This window comes from Emys orbicularis, chromosome 7 (genome assembly GCF_028017835.1).
Source record: "Emys orbicularis isolate rEmyOrb1 chromosome 7, rEmyOrb1.hap1, whole genome shotgun sequence".
NCBI lineage: Eukaryota > Metazoa > Chordata > Testudines > Emydidae > Emys > Emys orbicularis.
Genome location: NC_088689.1, coordinates 20,733,928 through 20,757,590, shown reverse-complemented (window position 1 = coordinate 20,757,590; position 23,663 = coordinate 20,733,928). Strand labels below are relative to the sequence as shown.

Genomic DNA, 23,663 nt, shown 5'->3' with positions numbered 1-23,663 from the left:
TTTCCCAAGTCACATGGGGGGGAGTAGGTTGCACCCTCCTAAATAAGGACAACCCCTTGCCCCTCAAGCTCGCTATGGGACAGGATGGACCTCACTGCTCATTGTTTAGACCATTTGGCTCTTGATGTGTAATTCTTTTTGAGAATCCTGTATAGGTAATATGCTTTTTAAGCACTGTCACAGATTCAATCAAATAGACTATTTCTCCTTCATCGATCACATTTTACCTACTTAAGCGTGCAACTTTTTGATTTATGTGAGTCACGTTATTCCCCTGTCTGACAATGGAGACAGTGGCTCAAGGGAGAAATACTTCAGTAGCAGAGATTTGTAGAGAGGTATTAGGTCTTCAGTTGTTATTTTGTATTCAGCTTCATATAGCACTTAGGTCAGACCAAGCATATTCACCCCCTGGAAGTAGGCATCTTTGTTCTTGCCCAGCATCGGATTACTTTGGAGTACTGTATATATCCAGGTTGTGCACATCCTTGTCATGGTATCACTTTGCAGGGAGACTGAGTATTTAAGTAGCTTTTAATCTTCAGCTCTTTAAGAAGCGGTGAAGCCATAATTGGCTTCATGCTGTATGTCAAAATATATTTAATCAAAGCAGTAATTTTGGTGTTGTTTCATACTACAGAGTGATAACTCTTTCAGTGTCCACATCTCCACTGCATAGTGTCCTGATCCAAAGCCCACTGAAATCAATGGGGGTCTTGCCAATGTCTTCAGTAGGCTTTGCACTGAGCTTTAAATAAGAATCAAATACCAATAAGTATCTTTTTTCTGAAGTCTGTGGGAAAGGGATGGACTTCAGTAAGATCCCCCTCACTTTGTAAAGAGATGTTTACACAGTTTACTGGTATATTAAAAACAAAATTAAACATTATCCATTGATAACGATGTATCCCAGCTGTTTTCCATCTTGGCTTCCTTCATCATTTTGCTATCCCTCTCACCTTACATTCACTGTTATGTTCGATTTTTTTCCAAATTATTTTAAAAGCTTTTCTGGCTTACTTTGCCCAAACCAAAGGATTATTAGATGTTAAAGATACTGGAGGCTGGTATATTTTGTTTGTTACCCCAAAAGCTCTATGTTGGACACCTCTGCCCTCTGAACTTTGTCAAAAACAAAACAAATCAAATTAATTTTTTCCCCTGACTATGTGGACGCTTAAAATAGGGTGACCAGATGTCCCGATTTTATAGGGACAGTCCCGATATTTGGGGCTTTTTCTTACATAGGCTCCTATTACCCCCCCCCCCCCCCATCCCCTGTCCAGAGTTTTCACACTTGCTATCTGGTCAGCCTAGCTTAAAAGAAGATATTAACTAAATGAATAAATAAAATAAAAACTTTGAAGCAAATCAGCATATCTGATTTTGAGTTAAGACACTAAAAATTTAAGTTTCTGACCTTAGTTCAAAGAATCTAACTCTTTTTGGGAAGCTAATGCTTGGATTTATCACTTCTGATTTCTCTGCTCTGAATTCTTCCTGTAATAGGGTAATTTCAAACAAAACTTGTTTTAAATAAAGAAGTTTATTAATGACTTTGCCTCCTGGTTCTACATGAGCACCTGTGTGGTGAAGTATTTAATTGAGAATGATTTAGGCCCCAGTCTAGATAAACACTTAAGCACCTGTGTAAACTTAAGCTTGTGAGTAGTGTCATTGAAGTCTTCTCAGTGCTTGGAAGTCTTTGCATGAGATACTGTATCCAGCCTTTACCCTGATCAAAGGACCTCAGTCTACCATGACTTCAGTGGGACTACTCCCATACTTAAAGATATGCACATGCTTAAGTGCTTTTACTGGGGCCTTAGCTCTCAAATGACACTGCTAATATATATTTTTATTAAAGAAACACAACATTCCTAACCATTTCATTGCAAAAGTGCCCTTCCAAAATGTAAACTGACTGCTAATGGTAAGTTTCTCAGTGATTTTTCTGTATATCATGGGTCATCTGTAGCCCCCCACAACATCCCAGAGCTACCCAGTCCAACCATCAGAGCTCCTATCTTGAGTTCTTGCTCTTGACTGCCAGCACATCCACAGCCTTCACTCAACTGGACACTTCACTCTGTCTTTAGAAGGCCCTGCAGCATTGAAAGAAACTGTCAGAAACACCCCTATCCAACCTTTTGAACCACTGCTTCTATTACCCCTCCCCCCCAGTTAAATGGATTTGTAGCACTCGTAAGGGAATATCAGGGTTAGATTTACCTCTGCTCTGTTCCTTTAAGGATTGACAGTCTGCTAAGGAGGTCAAAGGGGACAGCTCTGGTTGCAGTGGGTGCCCTGTGAAAGGACTGAGCAGCACAAGGGCTTGTGCAAGTTGTGTGTGTTTGCTTTTTGTTTTATGCTGTCTCTGGTCTGGGAATATAACAGAGGCAGTTTCCATGAGCAGGAAGAGGGTTGGGTGTTCACATATTAGACTCTTGAGGACGGAACAGAATGGGTGGAATCCAGGATGCTACTTAGTGCCTAAACCCAGATTTAGGCAAATAAGTTCTGTTTTTTTGGGTGCCTAAGTCCCTCATTATGATCCTGTTGAAGCTGTACCACTGTGAATAAATAAAGAGTGATTGGAACAGGGGGATTTGACCCAGGGTTTCCTGCCCCCCAGGTGGATGCCCTAACGTGTGTGTGTGTGTGTGTGTGTCCCCGTCCATCCATCCCAGTGACTGTTTAAGTATTATCTACAGTGAAACAGATTCAACAGGACAGGTTGAGGGAACCCCCATGAGACTATCCCATAGTCTCAGATGTTAGAGCCTTCTCCTGAGAGGTGGGAGACCCATGTTCAAATCTTTTCTCCCCTCCGCCAGGCAAGGGGGAATTGAACCTGGGTCTCCCACTTCCCAGGTGAGTACTCTAACCCCTTGGCTAAAAGTTATTAGGTCATCACCACTGACATGATGGCACTGGTGTAAACCCTGTTGGAATACTGTTCCAGTTCTGGTGCTTACAATTTGAAAAGGATGTTGATAAATTGGAGAGGGCTCAGAGGAGAACCACAGAAAGATAAAAGGATTAGAAAATGTGCCTTATACTGATAAACTCAAGGAACTCTATCTGTTTATTTTAACAAAGAGAAGGTTAAGGTGTAACTGGATTAAGCCTATAGGTTCATACCTGGGAAACAAATATTTAATAAGGGGCTGTTCATTCTAGCAGAGAAAGGTATAGCATGATCCAATGGCAGAAAGTTGAAGCTAGCCAAATTCAGACTGGAAATAAGGCATACGTTTTTACCAGTGAGAATAACCACTGGAACAATTTACCAAGGGTCATGGCGGATTCTCCATCACTGACATCCTGGAAATCAAGATTGAACGATTTTCAAAATGATATACTGTAGGAATTATTTTGGGGGAAGTTCTATGGCCTGTGTTATATAAGAGGTCAACCTAGATGACCACAGTGGTCCCTTTTGTCCTTGAATCTATGAAAAACCACTACTATCTGTGGCTCTGGCTGTTTCATATGGAGTGAATCAGGCACCTAATTCGTTCCTACAAGAAATGATGTAGGCACCTAAGCCAGGAGAGGAGTTCCCATTCATGGATAGCTATTAGAGGTAGGCACCTCCCTGCAGCCTGGACTTAGGCACTTATCTCTGAGAAAGTGGTGGGCCTTAGCACATCAGCATCTCCTATTGGCTATTTTAGGTAGGGAGCCCTCTACCATGCTGTCTTTTGTGAATCATATTCTAAGGCACCTATCTCTTCCCATTCATCGTACAGGGAGCCTAGGTTTGTGGATCACAGTGTTGTTCCTATGATTTTCTAGGTACCTTATGTGATTAATGTGCATAAGCCTTGTCAAGTAGTGTCAGACTAAGCAGTGTTAGGCCTAAAACTTCTGGAAGTTGTAAGAAGCGAGTACAGTTGAATCCTGCAAGCATAAGCATAATCTAGCTAGGAAGCTTTATAAACTAAAAAGGAAACTCTGTAAAGATAGATACAGACCTGTGGTTACTATGCTCTGCAACCAAATACCTCTTTAAGCTAACTCAAGCATTTTTGAGTCTAGCAAATTTACCACAATTAGCCGCATAGAGAAGAGATGAGCTGAGCACAGATGCATAGTTCTTAAGATCAAAACAACTGCAAATACCACCCTAAAACATTTGGCCACCTTGATTGATTGACCTGTTTTGAAACACGGCCAGCAAATACCGTATAAAATAGGTGTAAAGATGCAAGTGTGTGTGTGTTAACCTAAAGGAGATCGCTCTTTGTCAGGCTCACATACACCCCCTGAACGAAAGGGACTTGCGCTTCACTTACTATCTGTGGCTGGCCAGTGCAGAAAATGGTCAACTGAAGGTAATGTATCTTTGGAAGAATGCAGGGTAAGGTTTTGGAGTGAAGAGGTCTGGTTGTGCTCGAGCTAGTTAATCTTAAGTCTGTATTAATACTATAGTTTAATTATATTAGTAAATTGTTTAAGTTGTTTAGAGATAGTAGTAGTCAATAGTTAATCAATATATAATAACTGTATATGTTTTTGTGCCTTGCTGGAAATGGGTACAGCGCTGGTGAAGCTAGTAGTTTGTAAACAATAATAGCTTTGCATGTCGCTGTGCCCGTCTTCAGTATAAGTTACCATCAAGTTTATCATAAAAGTCAGTAAAAGTTTATAAATTGTTAAATAAGTTAATAGGTAGGTTAAAATTAGTAAACTATAGTTGATTAATGTATCAGTGTTGCATATGAATTTGTGTTGGTTGGAGATGGTTACAGTACACGTGAAGTCGCTAGGCACATTCTGTCTGTGTTGCCTTTATAGTCATAAGTCATTAAAAACCTTTCTTGAGAAATAATTCGTTGTTTAGTTTCTCTTTTGCGGACACTACTCAACCTCATTACATCTGTGGTGGGAAGTAGCGATCACCCAGAGCCCCATTAGGGTCCTGACGTGTGCCTCCTTCTTCCATTAATCTCCACACCTTAGGTGCCCGAACACTTTGCTTTGCAATGCCTAAGGGCCTTCATGTATTCAATCGAAGAAGTCACCGAAGAAAGGGCCAGATTACAAACTGTTTATTTACATTGGTGAGCAATTATTGAAGACAATTGTGCAACTTGTGTGCGAGTAACAGGTCAAGAGTGTGAGCAAAGGGCTCTCAATCTGAGTCTAATTATGGGTTAGAGAGCTTTTAGCTGAGTTTCCAAATTTTCACTGTGTTTAAATTTTGTAACTATAATTTTTTTGTTTTTAAGTAGAAGATACCTTTCAATTAAGGTTGCTAAATTAACTAAGAATTTGTTTGCGAGTGATAGATCGTACTTGTATTGCAGCTGATTAATGTAATGGCTTATCCATTGGCATATATCCATATATATTTTTTGTTTTTTATTTTTTTTTTAGGTTATGCAACACAGATCTTTGAAGCTACCTTTATGTAGATGAAACTTTCAGAAGCAGCACTCCATTTTGGAACCTACCTTTTTTGAGAGCATATTGGACTTTCCAAGGCACCTTCTGTCTGGGCTACATATATTGCTTACTCCTAAATACATCAGAGGACAATGAGGTCTTTTTATTTTTTGTGTATTTTCACACTATATAGTGAAGTTTCTTCCATCTCATTTTGTTCAATGGGAAAAACTTGAGCAAGACTTGTGGTTGCTTTTTATTTTACTAGATTTCCCTTAAGGAGCCAAATCTTTATGAAACATGTCCACCATAGCTTTATTTGTATTTTTTTCATTTGTGACTGAGACAGTATATTAATTTCAGCATATTTTAGCTGTTTTGGTTTGAACCTGGCTTTCTGAATGACAACATATATCATAATGCAAGGAATTAAATTATTTCAAGTTTTCAGAAAATAATTTGTATGTATCAGAAATATTTTATGGCTATTCATGGCTCATTAATATAGCAGTTTAACGGTACTAATATGAGGCATTGCATTAATTGTTGCATACAGTTATTACCAAATGACTTGCACAAACAGTGTTTCAGATGCCGTGGGTCTAATCATATTAACCAGAAGTGTCCTGTGTGCAAACAAGGAAATATAATTCCTTTGTATGTGGATAGTAAGCAGATGAACTTGCTAGCAGTTTTGGAAGTAAGGACTGATCATAATGAAAGCTGGAATGGATTTTTTTGCTTGAGGAAAGGGAAGCTATGCAGCTTGATATTTGGGTTGATAATAATGACTTTAGTGATGGCATCATACATACTGACTGGAGCCAAACATGGCCTATTACTAATACCTTCGCCATTCCATTATGGAGCTTTTACTGGCAATCCAAACTTAATGGACAATGAAAGCCTTAGTGAGACGAAAGACCATTACCAGCCTTCTAAAATTAATATTTCATATGTAAGGGATTACCCAAGCATTAAATTAATTATTGACACTATTACTTCAAAGATTGAGTTTATAAACAGACAACGTCCAGATTTAGAAGACCTGAAGAAACAAGAACTGCATGTAAGTATAAACTAAACTCCCCCTGAAACTGATGTATGCATGTATGTTTGTTTATTTCAAGTATTCTGGGCCGGATCCTCAGATGAGGTAAAACAGTATAGCTAATTGAAGTCGATATGGATCTGGAACACCAACTTCGGCAGTCTTTTCCCTACAGATAGATATATTTATCTGTATATGTATAATATGCAACTGTCGATCCACTGGACCATGGTGTATGCATAAGAGGTCTAATCAAGTGCCTGATGAATACACTTATGGCTGACAAGCCCAAAACAAGAGTGACACAGCTTGTTACAAATTTCACAGTTCCATGTGTTGTCTGAGTTGTAGTCCAAGATTACAGCACGCTGCTTTCTTCTTTCTTGCTTTGCTTTCATCCTCTAGATCAGGGGATGGCAACCTTTGGCACACGGCTTGCCAGGGTAAGCACCCTGGTGGTCTGGGCCGGTTTGTTTACCTGCCGCGTCCGCAGGTTCAGCCGATCGCGGCTCCCACTGGCCGCAGTTCACAGTCCCAGGCCAATGGGGTCTGTGGGAAGCGGCTCAAGCCGAGGGATGTGCTGGCCACCGCTTTCCGCCGCCCCCATTGGCCTGGACCAGCGAACCGCGGCCAGTGGGAGTGGCGATCGGCCGAACCTGCGGACGCGGCAGGTAAACAAACCGGCCTGGTCTGCCAGGGTGCTTACCCTGGCGAGCCGTATGCCGAAGGTTGCCGATCCCTGCTCTAGATCAAAGCTGCTTCATGTTGAGCTGCACCCAGTGCCAGATGTTCTGCACTGGGATTCTGCGCGCTCCTCCCAGCTTTCTACATTGATGCTGAACAACTTCATGTCATTTTTGCACACATCGTGGTACCACATAAAGGGTGACCCCGCTTTCTAGAGCCGTCTCGAAACTCGGTGTACAAAATATTCTTGGGGATACAGTCTTCTCCCATTCTCTTGACATGACCAAGCCATTGCAACCTCTTCTTCTGGATAGTGGTTTCTAAGTGTGTCAGTCTGCGCGCTCCAGCACCTCTGTGTTTGGTATTTTGTCTTCCCACTTTATTTTCAGGATCTTGTGCAGGCATCTCATGTGGAAACTATTCAGTTTCCTGATGTGCCTAGCATATGTAGTCCACGTTTCTGAACCATAACGCAGGGATGACCGCACACAAGTCTCGTAAATTCGCATCTTCACCTTAGTCAATAATTTGCTGTTATTCCATGCACGTTTCTCTGTGTGTGGGTGTGATTTGTATTTGAGCCATAGGCAAAACAGATGGATTATATAAATGATCTGAACATCTGAGAAAAGAAGTCTGACAATCTTGCATGAGTAGTACAATTATATTGAACTTATTCCTTGTCGTTTTATTCAAAATAATTCAGAGGAGTTAGTCAGATGTGCCAAAACATTTAACTGATAAATAAAAAACAGCCTCCCTTAATAACTGATTGCTAGAGTGCCTTCCCAGAAATCTAGTAATTGGTATTCCAATCACTCATGCAAATCTTGTATTTCAGAATTAAAAACTGGAAGTTAATTTCATCCGATTATTTTATCTTTGGCTTTTTTTATCAGTGTTACTAATTATTATTCTTTGCAAGCTTATTTTAAGGATTCCTTAAATTAAGTAGTACTACAGATTCCAGCAGGCTTCATAGAGTTTAGCTACGCTTGCAGCATAAAGATAAGGCCTGATTCTGAGAAGGCTGAGCATCTCTGCTCCCATTGAAGTCAATGTGCTAAATTGGGAAGTCTTTCACTAAAGTCAGAAATGGGATTTATCCCTGAGTGAAGACTGAGTAAAACATGAGACAGGATTTCAGGATTTGGCTAAATGGAGGCTAGAGGTGCTCAATTTGTAGTTGAAGTACAGCTCTTAAGCAAGAGTCATACAGTGCTTCTGGTTAGACCCAATAGAGCTAACAGCAGAAGGTGTTTTTTTACTACGTTGATTTTGTCCTCAATCTTTTCCTTCATTAACCCCCCCTTCCCCCCAGCACCCTCCCCAAAAATACTTCTGATATTAAGTGATACCATGGAAAATATGTTCAGTTTTATCCTTAAATATTTCTGGGCTCAGTTGTTTCTTTAGGACCTAAGCCAATCCCCATTAATGTCACTGGAAGCCTTTCCATTGTCTTTGACAGGAATTGGGCTGCACTCTAAAAGTACCAGCAGCCATTGGGCTGGTACAGAGGTGCATATTCCAGAGGGGAGCTGAGAGGCATTGTATGGCTCTTGCTTAAGTGTAGTACTTTGACCATAAATTGCTGGGATTTATCACATTCGCTTATGGATTCAGGAGGAAGTATTCCTCCACTGTAGGAATTACTGAGTGAAATGCTATGGCTTGTGTTATGTAGGAAATCAGACTAGATGATCATAGTTGTCCCTTCTGGCCTTAAAATTGATGAGTGTATGAATATTCTCCCTTCTCCATCTAGCTCTGCACCCTCTCTCCACCTCATGCAGCTGTGCAGGATCTGGCTCCAGTTTGGTCAACAGCAGAGTTGTGCAATTGCCAAAAAAAAAAAAAAAATGTAGAAAGATAATGATGGTTGCATTGTGTTAAATAAGAAAGTGTCATTATAAACTTTGCTGCTGCCTTGACTGAAATTATTGTTCTTTATGTTGCAGATGTTTTCAATAATTCCTAATAAATTCCTTCCAAATAGCAAGAATCCTTGTTGGTATGAAGAATATAGAGGAAATACTACAACAGATCCTTACACAACAAACTCATATGCACTGTATTCAAAGCGTTTTCGGACCATATTTGATTACCTCAGAAAAGTATTTTGGAACCACTTGTATCATTATAAGGATAAGCACTATCGGCTGCGCTGTCTTCCTCATTTCTACATAATAGGCCAGCCAAAATGTGGAACGACCGATCTTTATGACAGGCTCAGGTTACACCCAGATGTTAGATTCTCAGCAATTAAAGAACCACACTGGTGGACAAGGAAGCGATTTGGTGAGTAAACATAGGTTCTAACGTTTCAAAAGAACCGCAGTTACTGAAATGGAAGCATAACTCTTCAGAGAGTAGTGCCTTCTTCAAGTTATAAGTAAGTCCCCCATTAACTTTTGATAAAATGATAGAGTATTATCATCTGTGGAGGAGGGGAGAGATACCAAAAGACTGGAAAAGGGCAAATATAGTACCCATCTTAAAAAGGGGGAATAAGGACAACTCAGGAAATTATAGACTAGTCAGCTTAATTTCAGTACCCAGAAAGATCATCGAGCAAATAATCAAAACAATCAATTTGCAAGCACCTAGAAGAAAATAAGGTAATAAGCAACAGTTAATATGGATTTGTCAAGAACAAATCATGTCAAACCAACCTAATATTCTTTGACAGGGTAACAAGACTTGTGTATGCTGGGGGCGAAGGGGGGGGAGAAGCAGTAGATGTGTTATATCTTGACTTTAGTAAGGCTTTTGGTACTGTCTCACATAACCTTCTCATAAACAAACTAGAGAAATATAGCCTAGATGAACCTACTATAAGGTGGGTGCACAACTAACTGGAAAACTATAGTCAGAGAGTAGTTATCAATTGTTCATAATCCCGCTGGAAGGGCATATCGAGTGGGATCCCAAAGAGATCTGTCCTGGGTCTGGTTCTATTCATTATCTTCATCAGTGATTTGGATAATGGGATAGAGAGTACACTCATAAAGTTTGTATATGCTATTAAGCTGGAAGGGGTTGTAAGTGCTTTAGAGGACAGGATTAGAATGCAATATGATTTTGACAAACTGGAGACATGGTCTGAATTTAATGGGATGAAATTCAATAAGGACAAATGTGAAATACTCCACTTAGGAAGGAATATCAACTGCACAAATACCACATGGGAAATGACTGCCTAGGAAGAAGTACTGCAGAAACAGGTCTGGGGGTTATAGTGGATCACAAACTAAATATGGATCAACAACGTAATACTGTTGCAAGAAAAGCAAACATCATTCAGGGATGTATTAGCAGGAGTGTTGCATGCAAGACACGAGGAGTAATTCTCCCCCCTCTACTCAGCACTGACAAGGCATCAGCTGGTGTATTGTGTCCAGTTTGGAGCACCACACTTCAGGAAAGATGTAGCTAAATTGAAGAAAATCTAGAAGAGATCAACAAAAATGATTAAACGCCTAGAAAACGTGACCTACGAGGGAAAAACTGGTTTTGTTTAGTCTACAGAAGAGAAGACTGGGGGGGGGAGGGGGCCCATAAATCTTCAAGTGTGTAAAAATTGTTATAAAGAGGAGGGTGATTAATTGTTCTTTTAACCACTGAGGACAGGACAAGAAGCAATGGGCTTAAATTGCAGACAAGGAGATTTAGGTTAGAAATTAGAAAAACTTCCTAAATGTAAGGGTAGTTAAGCACGGGAATAAATTACTTAGGAAGGTTGTGGAGTCTCTGTCATTGGAGGTTTTTAAGAACAAGTTAGACAAACACCTGCCGGGGATGGACTACATAGTACTATGTCCTGCCTCAATGCAGGGGAAGGACCAAATGACCTATGAAAGTCCTTTCCAGTCCTACATTTCTATGATTCTATGATTGTATTCCTTAGTTTGGTTTAAAAGCATATCCTTTTTCTGCTAATGTATTTATCTTTTTATTTTGCTGGGGTTCTATATCCTGCATAGGGAAATGGTTATGTGCCCTTTTTAGATTTTATTTGTTTTCTTCTTTAAACTCCTTGGAAAAGTAGCCCTTAGTGAACACATAACAGTGTTTCATTTGTGGAGCAGCAGCTCAGTAGAAAGTTGGCTCAGACTTAGGCCATACCTACACTACAAAATTAAGTTGCCTTAACATATATTGGCGTACAGTCACCACAGTAATTACATCGCTTGTGCATGTCTGCAGTTTGCTCCTTGTGTCAGCAGTGCACGTCCTCACCAGGAGCACTTGTATCGATTGTACTGTCAGTGTGGGGCATTGTGGGACAGCTCCTGAAAGCTGGTAACAATCAACATAAGCAATACAGTGTCTACACTGACACTGCGTTGCCCTAACTACATTGACCTTGACTCTACGCCACTCATGGAAGTGGAGTTATTAAGTTGGCATAATAGGGCAGTTACGTCAGCAGGAGTGAGATTAAGTGTAGAAACTTCCATAGTTCGGTCGATGTAAGCTGTCTTGCATGGACCTGACTCTGTAGTGTAGACTAGACCTTAGAAAAGCCCAACTTTCCTGATTCACTTCTAATAACATCTGTGATATTTTGTTTAATGGTCATATATATACCACAGATGGTTTATTTATATAAATATCCTTGAGTGACGACTGAGTAAAACCGGAGTTAGGATTTCAGTATTTGGCTGAATGGAGATTGGAGACGCTCTGCATTTCTCTGGCTAGACATATAAATATTGACCCCACACATACGTGGAAAAGGAGGTATCTATATCTGTTTACACACACATTTTATATTTGTGTGTATTCTCTCTCTCTCTCTCTCTCTCTCTCTCTCTCTCTCTCTCTCTCACACACACACACACACACACACACACACACACACACACACACACAGAGGGAAACAAAACGACACACACACACACACAGAGGGAAACAAAACGAATGAAGAAAAGGATAGGTAGATATCTCCTTTTCCACATTAGTTTTTCTTGTCTGTTACCATAAATAATGTATTTAATTTATTATTATATTTAGATTTCTAAAATGTGCTCATCAGATATTTTGAGTGCACAGTCATAATTTAGGAAACACACAGTATAGCACAAGTACAATGTCACCCTCAAATAGATTTCCCCACCAAATTAGACATAATAGGAAAGAAACAATTCCTTCTACTTCAGGAATCACTGGGTGAAATTCTATGGGCTGTACAAAGCAGAAAGTCAGAGTAGATGATCATAATGCATTCTTTCCTAGTCTTAAAAATCTATTAAAATCAAATTCATTCTTCACAGTCAGCCCCTCAGGTAAAAGCCTGGAAATAAATGATAAGCCTTATATCATGACCTGATGGTTAATAGGCTCAAGTTCTGTCAGATCAATGGAGGGAGTGAATTTCAGTTCCTAGAACCTTCCACAGAGAATACCCTGCTTCTAATCTCCAGATGTTTAAATGTAGGGCTTGTCAGCCAAAGCATCTTGGCTGATTGTGTCTGCCAGGATGGTGCATATGGGAGAGACAGGGCCAAATTCAGAGGTGAAGTGTAACGTTAGATTTCCTTACATTAACAGACTCCCTTGCACTCAGACTCCCATAGATCTAAATTGGCGTAATTTGCAATTGAAGAGCCAGGATGTGTAAATCAAAGTAAGGCAAGGGCAGCTTCTCAGAGCTGGGCCTTACTAATCTCTAGAGTAAGAACAGGAATGCAGAGAATAGGGGGGAACACACAAGATGGAATAGGGAAATGGGAAGAGGATCAGGAACAAGTGGAGAGAGCAGGCACAAAAAGGGAAAAGGAGCAGAGGATACCTAAGAGCGGCTGGTGATGCTGGAGATGAAGGGCCGGTGATACTGCAAGGTGCATGTAGAGGAAAATGTAGTTTAGGGATTACAGTGTTTTGCTATTGGCTTTCACAGAAATTGGATCCACCCCAAAAGAATAAAATAGGAATTATACCTTGATATCATTTTGTTACCAGTTCAATTTACTATTACTGTTAATTAGATTGGTAGGTGAAAAGAATTAATAAACAAAACATCTCCTCCAAATTTTTTAATTCCCCCTTCCCATCTTGTTTGAAAGTGCCTGTGAAATCCATTCACCCTCAGGCAAAATTGTTGTCAAAGCCAAGAATTGCAGAAAGGTGCTGTTTTCTTCAAATTTGGAAGACAGTCAGTGTTGTTAATCTGCTGATTTTCTGATTTGTTAAGTGTGGGTGTAATTGACAGATTCAGGGCCAGATTTTGCTCTCAGGCACACCAGTGTAAATCCAAAGTGAAGTCACTCCAGTTTACATTGGTGTAAATGAGCAGAATCTGGCCCTGTATGTTCATTTCAAAAGCTAAACTTAGAGGAAAGTTCAAGCTATTCATTCAGGGTCTATAAAATATAGCACTTTAAAATATTTCCTCTCGGCATGAATTTATATTTTAGTACTCTAGTATCTTGAATCACAACTACTTCATAATTGCCATTTTATCTTAACGTTATGCTCCTTGACTTAATTCTCTGCTGGTGTAAAATGCTGTAGATTTATTGATGTCAATGGAGTTTTGCTGATTAACTCCAACTGTGGATCTGGCTCTTGAGTTTAATTTTCTAGCTTCTTTTTTACTCATTAGGGTTTTGTTTTTAGGAATAATTCGTCTGAGGGATGGATTTCATGATCGCTACCCAGTGGAAGATTACCTTGATCTGTTTGACTTGGCTGCATATCAGATTCAGGGTGTGTTACAGAGTGATGTAACAAAAGGGCACAGCAAGATGAACCACATCATCATTGGTACTGCAAATACTACTTATGAAAATATGGTCCTAAATTAGTTGTAACATTTATAGTGATGGTAAAATAAGCTTAATCAAAGTGTTTTATGTCTGCGGTAAGTTAATCATAGCAGAGGGCCATTTGATGTCAGGTAAGGCCCCTGTCTACAGATAGGTGCATTATTTGTTTTCCTCTGGAGGCAGGTTGCTTTCTTTTACCTAAATGGATGTTCTGTGCCTGGCAAGATTGCAGTACTGGGTCCTGTGAAGTTCTGCAATCAGGGACATCTGCAGATATTCCTGCTATTTATATTACAGTACTACAGTATATTACAGTATTACAATACTTTCACAGGTGAAATGCTTAGATAAACCCAGTTCACTTATTTAAATTAGCAGAGTACATTTTTAAGTACTTTTACCTCTTGTTACAGCTTTTTCTAGAGTTCCTGTTTTTTCTGTAGTCTCAGTTCCCTTATCGCTAAGGTTACTTTGGCCCTTATTAAGTTTGCAGGAAAATTTCTGAATTATTATGCTCATTAAATCAGTTTTTTATGACCTCAGTAAAAAACAATCTAGTCTAGAGACAGTCTACATTATGTATGAAAATCAGGTTTCCTTAGAATGCTGCATTGTTAAACTTCAGATTATTAAAAAGGGAAATTTAATTAAAACTATAAACATTCCTTTAACTTTGTCATGTAACAGTATTTTCAAATTCTAACAATCTTTGAGTCATATCTTTATTAGGTAATATATTTTCGCAAATAAAACAGTAGATCTTTAGAAGACCTGTAGAGTACACTGCTGTTCTAGCTTCAGGCATTCTAAGCAGGACTTTTTTATTTACGATCATTAATCTGATAAATTCACAAGAATGTTTTATGAAAAGATGACATGATTTTATTCCATTAATCTCAGGATAAGGACATAGTAAATTTATTCTTTTAATGAAAGTAGGCAGTTTAATCATGAAGTATGTGCTTTAAGTCCATATGAAAAATTAGTATATATTTGATTGTGCTATGATAATTTGATATATAAATACAGTGGATATAACAGTGATTAATTCAACATGTGTTGAACAGGGTACCCTCTTTACAGATATTAAATCTGTATTATGTGTAAAGAGACACTGTCAAATGGGTAGGAATTAATTTCTTTTTCCTTTTAGTTCCTCACAGTCATCCTGTTTTGGTTCCGAACACAAGCTATACTAAATTAACTGCACAAAAACAGCATCTTTAGCTTAAAGTTCACTCTCCTGAATGAGTAAACTGAGAGCATGTATACAAAAGTAAACATGTGGGCCCAAATCCACAGCCAAAGTAAGGACTAGACTCCACTATTCTTATTCTTGTAGGTGAGGATGGCAGAATCTGGTCCTATATGGGTTGTTGTGCAGAGGAGTTCCAAAGGAGCAAAGGCGAGAAGGAATATCTTAATTGTTCAGACACCATGCTTATGTCTGCGGGATAGCTGGCTGCCTAGATAGATGAAAGGCTGCAGATTATTTTCAGAGGCTTTCTGTTGCAGTTACTATAGCTTCTGTAGCTGCTGTCAACTGCTTCCTTGGTGGGTAGATTCATGAATATATGGACTCATGCCTGTGCCTGCACCCATGCCCTGGACAGCTGCTTGGCCCCCCAAACACCTCTGTGCAATAGGATGGATGGAGCCCCCACTGTCTGTCTGGGTTCCTCATTTCCTGCCCTCTTCCCACACAGCAGGACAACACTGGTTCCGATGCATCTGGGGCCTAACACGGCTCTTAAATTGGATGCAGGCTGTGGGGCAAATTCTCTGGTGTAAATTGGTGTAATTCCATAGACTTCAGTGGAGCTGTGCCAATCTGGACTGTCAGAGTACTCGTATATCTAAATGCATTGCTCTTATTCAGTCCATGCAAGATTTATATTCCACACATGCCTTCACACATATTTACAGCACTGGATCTTGTTCGTTACACCGGTAATACAAATACAGACTCTCACTCCTGTTTTGGTGTGGGGATTTTGCTCCAATGCTGCATTTAGTCTTTTGCGGTTCCACTTTACCCAGCTTTTGAGCTGAACTGACCTCTATTGAACTAACACGTCAAATGATCTGCTCAAGGTCATGTAATGGTGTTTATAATTGATTTGGAAAGAGAAACCAAAGATCTTCTGGACTTCCAGTCTTAGACTGTAGAGCCCCAATTTCTCCTTTCAAAACAGAGACAATGAGAATATCAGTAAATAATTCTGGTCTCTAATGGCTTCCAGGCTCTTTTAGTGAAGTACAGTAGGTAAAAGTGGAGCCTAAAGGAACTGATAAATGCTTATTTAGTATGAAGGCTTCGGCAATTTTTATTTTAAATTTAAAAACTTGATTGGATTTTTCCAAAATGAGGATTCAAATACAAAGAAGAGGAGGAGGCAAAGAAAGAGAAAAAGAAAATTCCCTACAATAAGAATATATTTGCATATATGTACTTGTACATGATTAAATCACAGAACTATCAATTACAAGGGTTTTTTTTTCTCATCCCTTTTGGTTCAAAAACTCATTAACAGAAATTAGTGCCTCCCACATTGGCAAAAAGAGAGAGCTTGAAAAAGGCTAAAGCATACATTTTGTTGAAGCAAATTTTGTCTCATTAATTTTAGTGTTACTCAGCAGAAGGAGACAGTACAGTTTAAAAGATAGATGCAGTATGTGACACTATTGGCTAGATTCTGATATCCTTTACTCAGTTGAGTAGTTACTGAGTAGCAACTTACTCCAGGAGTAGTCCTATTAAAATAAATGACACTACTTTCAGAGTAAGGTTTTTCTTGACCTAAAGACATCAGAATCTGGTCTTTAACTGTATTTTATTATTCATTCTGAAATCAGTTGATTTTGTCTTTCTTTTAAGTGCATATCTGTACTTGAGACTATGGGACATGATGCTATTGTACAGTATCTCTGATGGTGTATAATAAAGCTCCAATAATAACTGAAGAGAAGGAAAGATTCAATACACTGTGACACAGACAAGCTGACTGATGCTTTTATTCCCACATTGCCTCTGTATCTCTCAAATCCTCAGTTCATGGTCTAAGCCAGTGGTTCTCAAACTTGGGCCGCCGCTTGTTCAGGGAAAGCCCCTGGCAGGCCGGGCTGGTTTGTTTACCTGCCGCATCAGCAGGTTCGGCTGATCGCAGCTCCCACTGGCCGCGGTTTGCTGCTCCAGGCCAATGGGGGCCGCAGGAAGCGGCGCGAGCCAAGGGACGTGCTGGCCGCCCTTCCTGCAGCCCCCCTTGGCCTGGAGCGGCAAACTGCGGCCAGTGGGAGCCGCCATCGGCGGAACCTGTGGACGTGGCAGGTAAACAAACCGGCCCGGCCCACCAGGGGCTTTCCCTGAACAAGCGGCGGCCCAAGTTTGAGAACCACTGGTCTAAGCAATACTGATTGTCTGGAGTGGTTCTTTACATTTTTTATCAGGCTGGCCATTACAAATGATGTCATTCACTTAGGGCTTACTTCCCTGCAATTAGGGAAGTGTTAAAAGTAACTCTCAGAAAGTACCTTAAAGATAAGGTGGAATTGAAAATCTCTATGGGATGGATATAAGTTCTTCCTGTCTGGATGGTAGGAAATAGCTCTACTACCACTAGAGTACAAATTCTGTCCACTACATAATTGGTCACACCCTTTTAAAGTTAAATATATTTGCATATTCATCAACCATTTTCAGAAGTACAGCATAATGACAGCGATAATTTGTGTAATTATATAAAAGTGTCTTTAACTAAAAGCTTCCTGATTTTGCAGAAACATGGGCCAGATTTTCAGGCAGTGTAAATCAGCATAAGGCCATGAAAGTCAATGGAGCCAGACTGATTTACACCAGCTGAGGATCAGGATCTACATCTTTTGTGCCAATGTAAAGAGAAAAAAATTACTCACAGATATTCATTGTAAATACTTGTCATTTCTAGGAGAGGCCAGTGCTTCTACAATGTGGGATAACAATGCCTGGGTTTTCTTCTATGACAACAGTACTGATGGAGAACCTCCATTTTTAATCCAGGATTTCATCCATGCTTTCCAGCCCCATGCCAAACTTATCGTCATGCTGAGGGATCCTGTTGAAAGGTTAGCAATTAAGCAATGCGTGGAATTCTTTCTCACTAGAAACAAGGGTGGTTTGTTTGTTTTTTAAGATGTAATAAATGTACTTATACTGTTTATATGCCTGAGGTCTAGTTCTTTTCTGGTATAAGTGTTAATACTTGTAAAACCCCTGTAGCTTTATTGATTTATAATTAACTTTAGATTTTGTAAATATTTATGGCTTCATTCCAAGTGTTCTGGAATTTTCAATTTTAATAACATTTGAAAAAAAAATTACTGGCACTGTGTAGTGCTTCAGTTCAAATTAGGAACAATGGGTAGTAGGGTTTACATCTCCAAAGGGGCAGAATATTTAAAAGGAAGATTGGGAATGGCCCACAACTAAGCAAATTATACACGTTTCTTTGTTTCTTTGTTTTTTAAAATCTTGGAAAGACTTGGTACAGTACTAAGCTAAAATGTCTGGGGCATATTTAACTTCCATAGCTAACACTTACTTAACAGGTCATCCTCGGTCTTGCTGATTTTGGCAGTGGTATGGGGTTGAACTTTTACAAAGATAAACTGTTCTTGAACTATTTTTCCTGTGTATTAGATACAAACAGCCTTTTTTTCCATTTATGTTTTAGCTCTTCCCTGGGCAGCTGTGCCCTAGCAGGCTGTCAGTAGAGGGGGATGTCTATGAATTGTGCTCCCGTTTTCTGTGTGGTGCAGAGGGTAGCAAAAGCAAAGAACCGAGGCCCTGGGTATCAGACCTGAAGCTGTGCAGCATGATCCTCTTGCTAACAGTCCCTTCATGGCAACAACACATTTTGTCAAATATACACTTTCAGGGCAGTTCAACCATCTGCAGGCTAGGGCTTCACCATCCTTCAAGGACAAGGTCCCTAAGTTGCCCAGGAAAGCGGTGAGGGGACCTGAGAGGTTAGTGAAAGAGTAGACAGTCTTCACTGGTGCTATAAGAACCACACAGTTTGGGCCAGAGTTTCCCATGTATGCTATAGCTTGTGGTTGTGGGCCATGCCTCTCTGGGCAGCCTCTAATGCCACACACAAGTGGCGAGAATCTACAGTGATGTACTTTCTCCATTTTCTATAGCACTGGAGAACTTTTGACGTTAGTTCTCCTTTACTACTGATTTAGACACATCTGGCCAGATACATAGCACTAAAGATAAAGGCAATATATTGAGGGCTGCAAAAATAGGGGTTAGGGGAAGCACATAATTCTAAAGAGGCTATCCAAAACAGGGCTGCACCAAGTCATTCCAGCCCTTGACGCTTGCTTCATGGGTTACAGTGTGTCCTGCCACACTGCCATGGCTCACCCACATAAAAGGCATCTACTATGCTGGTGGGGTCCCACAAACATGTTTGTTTGGGCAGGCTATCACCCCAGAAAAAACATTATAGGGTGATGGCAGCAAGGGCTACCCACGCATACTGTCCCTCTGGGTGAGTGTTGGCAGAGCCCCCCAGAACAGGAGAATACTGAATTAATAACCCACTAAAATGCATGGGGCAGTTCTCCCATTTAAGAGGAGAACTATAGTTAAAGGCTGTCTACAGATTCAGGCACTGATATCACTTGGGTCACGTTTTGAGGCTCATCAGCTGATGTCATCACATAACTCTTGAGCTGAGACACTAGGCTTGTGCCTCTGAGGTCTGATCCAACACCCATTGAACCAGTGGGAAGACTGCCATTGACTTCAGTTGGCATTGGATTGGCCCCATAGGATATGTCTACACTGCAATTAAAAACCTATGGCTGGCCTGTGCAAGCTGACAGGCTTGTGTGGCTTGGGCTAAGGAGCTGTTTAATTAGGGGCCTGAGCCTGAATGTCTACACCACAATTAAACACGAGCCTGAGTCGGGTGATATGAGCCAGCCGTGCCTGTTTAATTGCAGTGTAGACATAGGCACTATGGGTATGTCTTAATCAGTTCCCATATCTACATGAACTAGCTAAAAGTTATTAGGTGATTACTGGGTGGGATCCTATTATTACCCTTGCAGAGTTTTCTTCCATTTTAACTAAGTCAGAGATAAACCTCAGCAGTGAAATTCCAGTTCATCAACAGAGGGAAGAGCAAACCTCATCTTTTCTTCTGTCCTGTAAATTTTGATAATTATTTTATCAACATTGTGCTAGGAACCATGCACTAAACTAGATGTGGAGGAAGGAGGTGATAGGTGAAGACTAGCCCTTCAGGGCAGGAATTGTCTCTTGTATGTTTGTGTAGCACCCAGCACAATGGGTCCCCATTGGGATATTTGAGTGCTAACATAATACAATTCAATTAAAATGCAATTGGAAATTGACAACCTATGCTAAGGCCTAAACTTATTATAATCTATTAAAGTCATTTAAATACAAAAAATATTAAGCAACACACGTATGCTGCCAATTTTTAAAGGGCTAGTCTTCACCCATCACCTCCTTCCTCCACATCTAGTTTAGTGCATGGTTCCTAGCACAATGTTGATAAAATAATTATCAAACTACTGAACTGGTGGAAGCCACTAGATAAGCACTTGGAACCAAAGTTAGTTGAAATGCAAAACCGGCTTTTCACAACAGTAGCCTCTTTTGCAGCTGCAGAGAGAATATTTTCTTTATTTCAGTTTATTCAACAAACTGAGTTCAATGACTAGTTCATTAAAAGTTAAGAAACCAATTGGGAGTTGAAAAAGCAGGAATGCTTGCTTCCTTCTCCCAGCATATGAATAAAAACTAGTTGTGAGAGGATGAGATCTACTAGTTCTAACATCTTGAAGGACATATTAATCAGAACAATCCATTCAATTCACTAACTACTGATAATACTTCCTTTTGTGTAATAAATCAGTTAGTTTTAAATGCAAAACATGTTTTGATAAGCTTCTAGATAATTTCCCCCCCTTATTTATCCAGCTCTTTTACAGTATTTTTATTTAATAAAAAAACCTTAAATGCTGCTGTTGTGCATATTTAACTGAATTTCCATCTAAATATAACTTGACACAAATCCCAAGTAAAAATTAATCACCTTCTAGTAACTAAAGAATGCATCATTCACCATTTTATAACAAATTAAAAATTTAGGAATTTGAATAAATAAGTGAGATAATGACTTAAATAATTGTGTGTGTGGGTATATGTATGTCTGTGTGTGTATCCTCCTTGTTAGCAAAATGAAGCACCAAAATTAGTGTGAAGGCTATATTTAATTGCAAAACAATATGGTTTATTGGTATCAACCAATAAGAATAAAACTCTCTTTAGAAAAATAACTAAAGTACAAATGCAAAGCATGACTTAAATCAAGGTTTCCTGCTTGCTGATTTGAAATCATGGTTAAAATCAGTTATTTAAATTGCTTTGATTTACATCAATCGACATATAAATATTTAATAAGAAGTCATCCCAGGCAGGCATTCTGAACATGTTTCATAATAACGCAGGGCACATCCCTTCCACTTTCTCTGGTGGAGGAGAGTGGGAGTTGGCACTGAAATGTTTAACCCAGGAGCGCCACATGAGCTCCACCCCTGATGCTGGCATATCCAGTCAGGTTGCATGGTATTAGGTGGCAAGTCATCTGCTGTGGTTTCTTCTTGACTAGATTTCCTGACATCAGGGCTTCGCAGAACAGGAACCGCCAGAGTGGCCCCTCCCTGTTTGTCAGCGGTAAAGAGCCATGCCAGCTCTTCCTATCCTCTGTTTTGGGAAATGCATTTCCCAACTGTTAAATGTGCCTCCTGACCTTAAGGTTTAAGACATGGTAATTTTATGCAAGAGAGCTCGTTGAAGTACCTCCCTCAGGTAAATTATCCACAATTCTCTCATTACTTTAATCACCCTCTGTAATATGGGTGTTTCACTTTGCCAGTTGTAATATGGGTGAGACAAAAAGTGAGTTCCATTTCACTAACTCTGTATTTACAGGGAACTAGATTCTGTATATTTAGGATTTCATTTGCCCTTTTCGCTTGTGCCTCATCTGAAATCATAGGAGCAAGTTTAGCCCTGTCATGGCTGCAACTCTCATTGGTCCAGATTCTGCTGTCAATTACATTAAGAGACTGCTGATACAGAGGGCATTCTGGAATATGTTGGTGCAGTCAGGGTCATGGGAAGGGGTCTGGCCAGGCTTGTCTTCAGCTGCTGCAAGGCTCATATGGGCCTTGGACAACCAGTACAATTTAGGGCTACTCTCAGCGCACGAGCCCCTTATTCTGTCCTTTGGCTAGCAAGGGGGGGGGGGGAAAGAGTTTGGCTCAATACAGTCATTCTGCATTTAGGGCCTGATTCTGCTTCCAATGAAGTCAATGGGAAAACTCCCAGTGACATTAGTTGTGTAAATTCCCAGTGTAATTGAGATCAGAAACTGTCGTACCCGCTTATATCAGGGTTGACTTGTTTCATAATCCTTTGTGGGTGACATAATGGTCATCACCACATTATTTAATTGTGTTAGATTATGATTGAGGATAATGACTTCAAGTGAGCAATAAGTACCAGGAGCAGCTGAAATCCTAATCAACAAAGATTTTATTTTCATGCAGATGTCCCTAGAATTGAAAAACAGATGGAAAAAAAAATACAGAAAATGGAGGCAGCCGAGTGGAGAGAGAGATGCTTTCCATAAGGTGTCAGCAGCTCTTTAAAATAATGTTTTTTAAATTGGATGATTAGAACAAATTATCAGAAAAATTAAACATTTTAAACAAACTGCAGTTATGGCTCATCTTCAAAATGATTCTTGCTGGCTCAGTTCCTCCTGCGAGCGCCTGTCCTCCATACCCTGGATGGCAAGAGCTGTCAGCTTGATCCTGTTCTCCTGGAGAGAAATACTTCCAGCCTGATCCTCATTTAGGGTTTTTGTTAACGAGCCATTAGCAAACAGCAGTCTTTACATGCACATGTATTTCTGCAAGGAGAAGATACTGCTGTGTGCTTAATGCCTACCACATTTAACTAAACTCTGCTGTTTCTGTCCCTCAGCTTCTCCCCCATCTTTTTCTCATATCCTCCACTCTGCAGCCAGATCTTCCATAGACACCAGAACAGACAGATGCCTGAGGCAGCAAAATATTAGGGGCAGCCAAATACTTTGTGGCTGTTTCTTGTCAGTGAATAGGGGCTTACAGGGGCATACATTTCCCTGCCTGCTTTCATCAGCCAAACACTAAGAGCTGGTGCCTTCTACTCTGACAATTACCGCACTTCTTTTTTTAAGAAAATCAGATTACACTAATCAGTTTATTTAGGAGCAGGTTGTGGCCTGACCCTACAGGACTGCATGGAGGCCTGTGAGAGAGTAAGATCCCCCACCCCCCTACATCTTCATGGCTTTCCTACAACCCATCTCTAACATTTGGCTGCTCAACTGGTATTTCCCTCCTCACCTCTGCAGATGGATGGGAAATAAGTAGAGCCTTGGTTCTCTCTCTCAGGTGCTAGGAGGGGGAATTGAGCCATTTCAGGATGGATAGTAGGATTTTTCCTGCCAGAAGCCTGTTCCCTTCACTTCTCATGATGGAATCTTGTCAACACATTCCTTAGACGAGACCTGGTGTTTCCACAACAGGATTGGAATAATGTGCTTGAGAATCATACAGTTACACTTACTTTTAACTCTATGGCCGTCTCCTTAAAGAGAAGAATGATTTTGAAGTAGAGAGGCTGAGGA

At 40.1% G+C, this 23,663-nt stretch overlaps 1 protein-coding gene across 1 annotated transcript in view; it reads left to right on the top strand.

Annotated features, from left to right (window-relative positions):
- The first annotated feature begins 5,920 nt into the window (after positions 1 to 5,920).
- Positions 5,921 to 23,663, top strand: part of CHST15 (carbohydrate sulfotransferase 15) — a 29,117-nt gene continuing 11,374 nt past the window's right edge. The window contains exons 1-4 of the mRNA XM_065408568.1: positions 5,921 to 6,463; positions 9,094 to 9,433; positions 13,757 to 13,903; positions 17,850 to 18,006. Coding sequence (XP_065264640.1) covers positions 5,921 to 6,463; positions 9,094 to 9,433; positions 13,757 to 13,903; positions 17,850 to 18,006 — 1,187 coding nt within the window. The remainder of the gene's footprint in view (positions 6,464 to 9,093; positions 9,434 to 13,756; positions 13,904 to 17,849; positions 18,007 to 23,663) is intronic.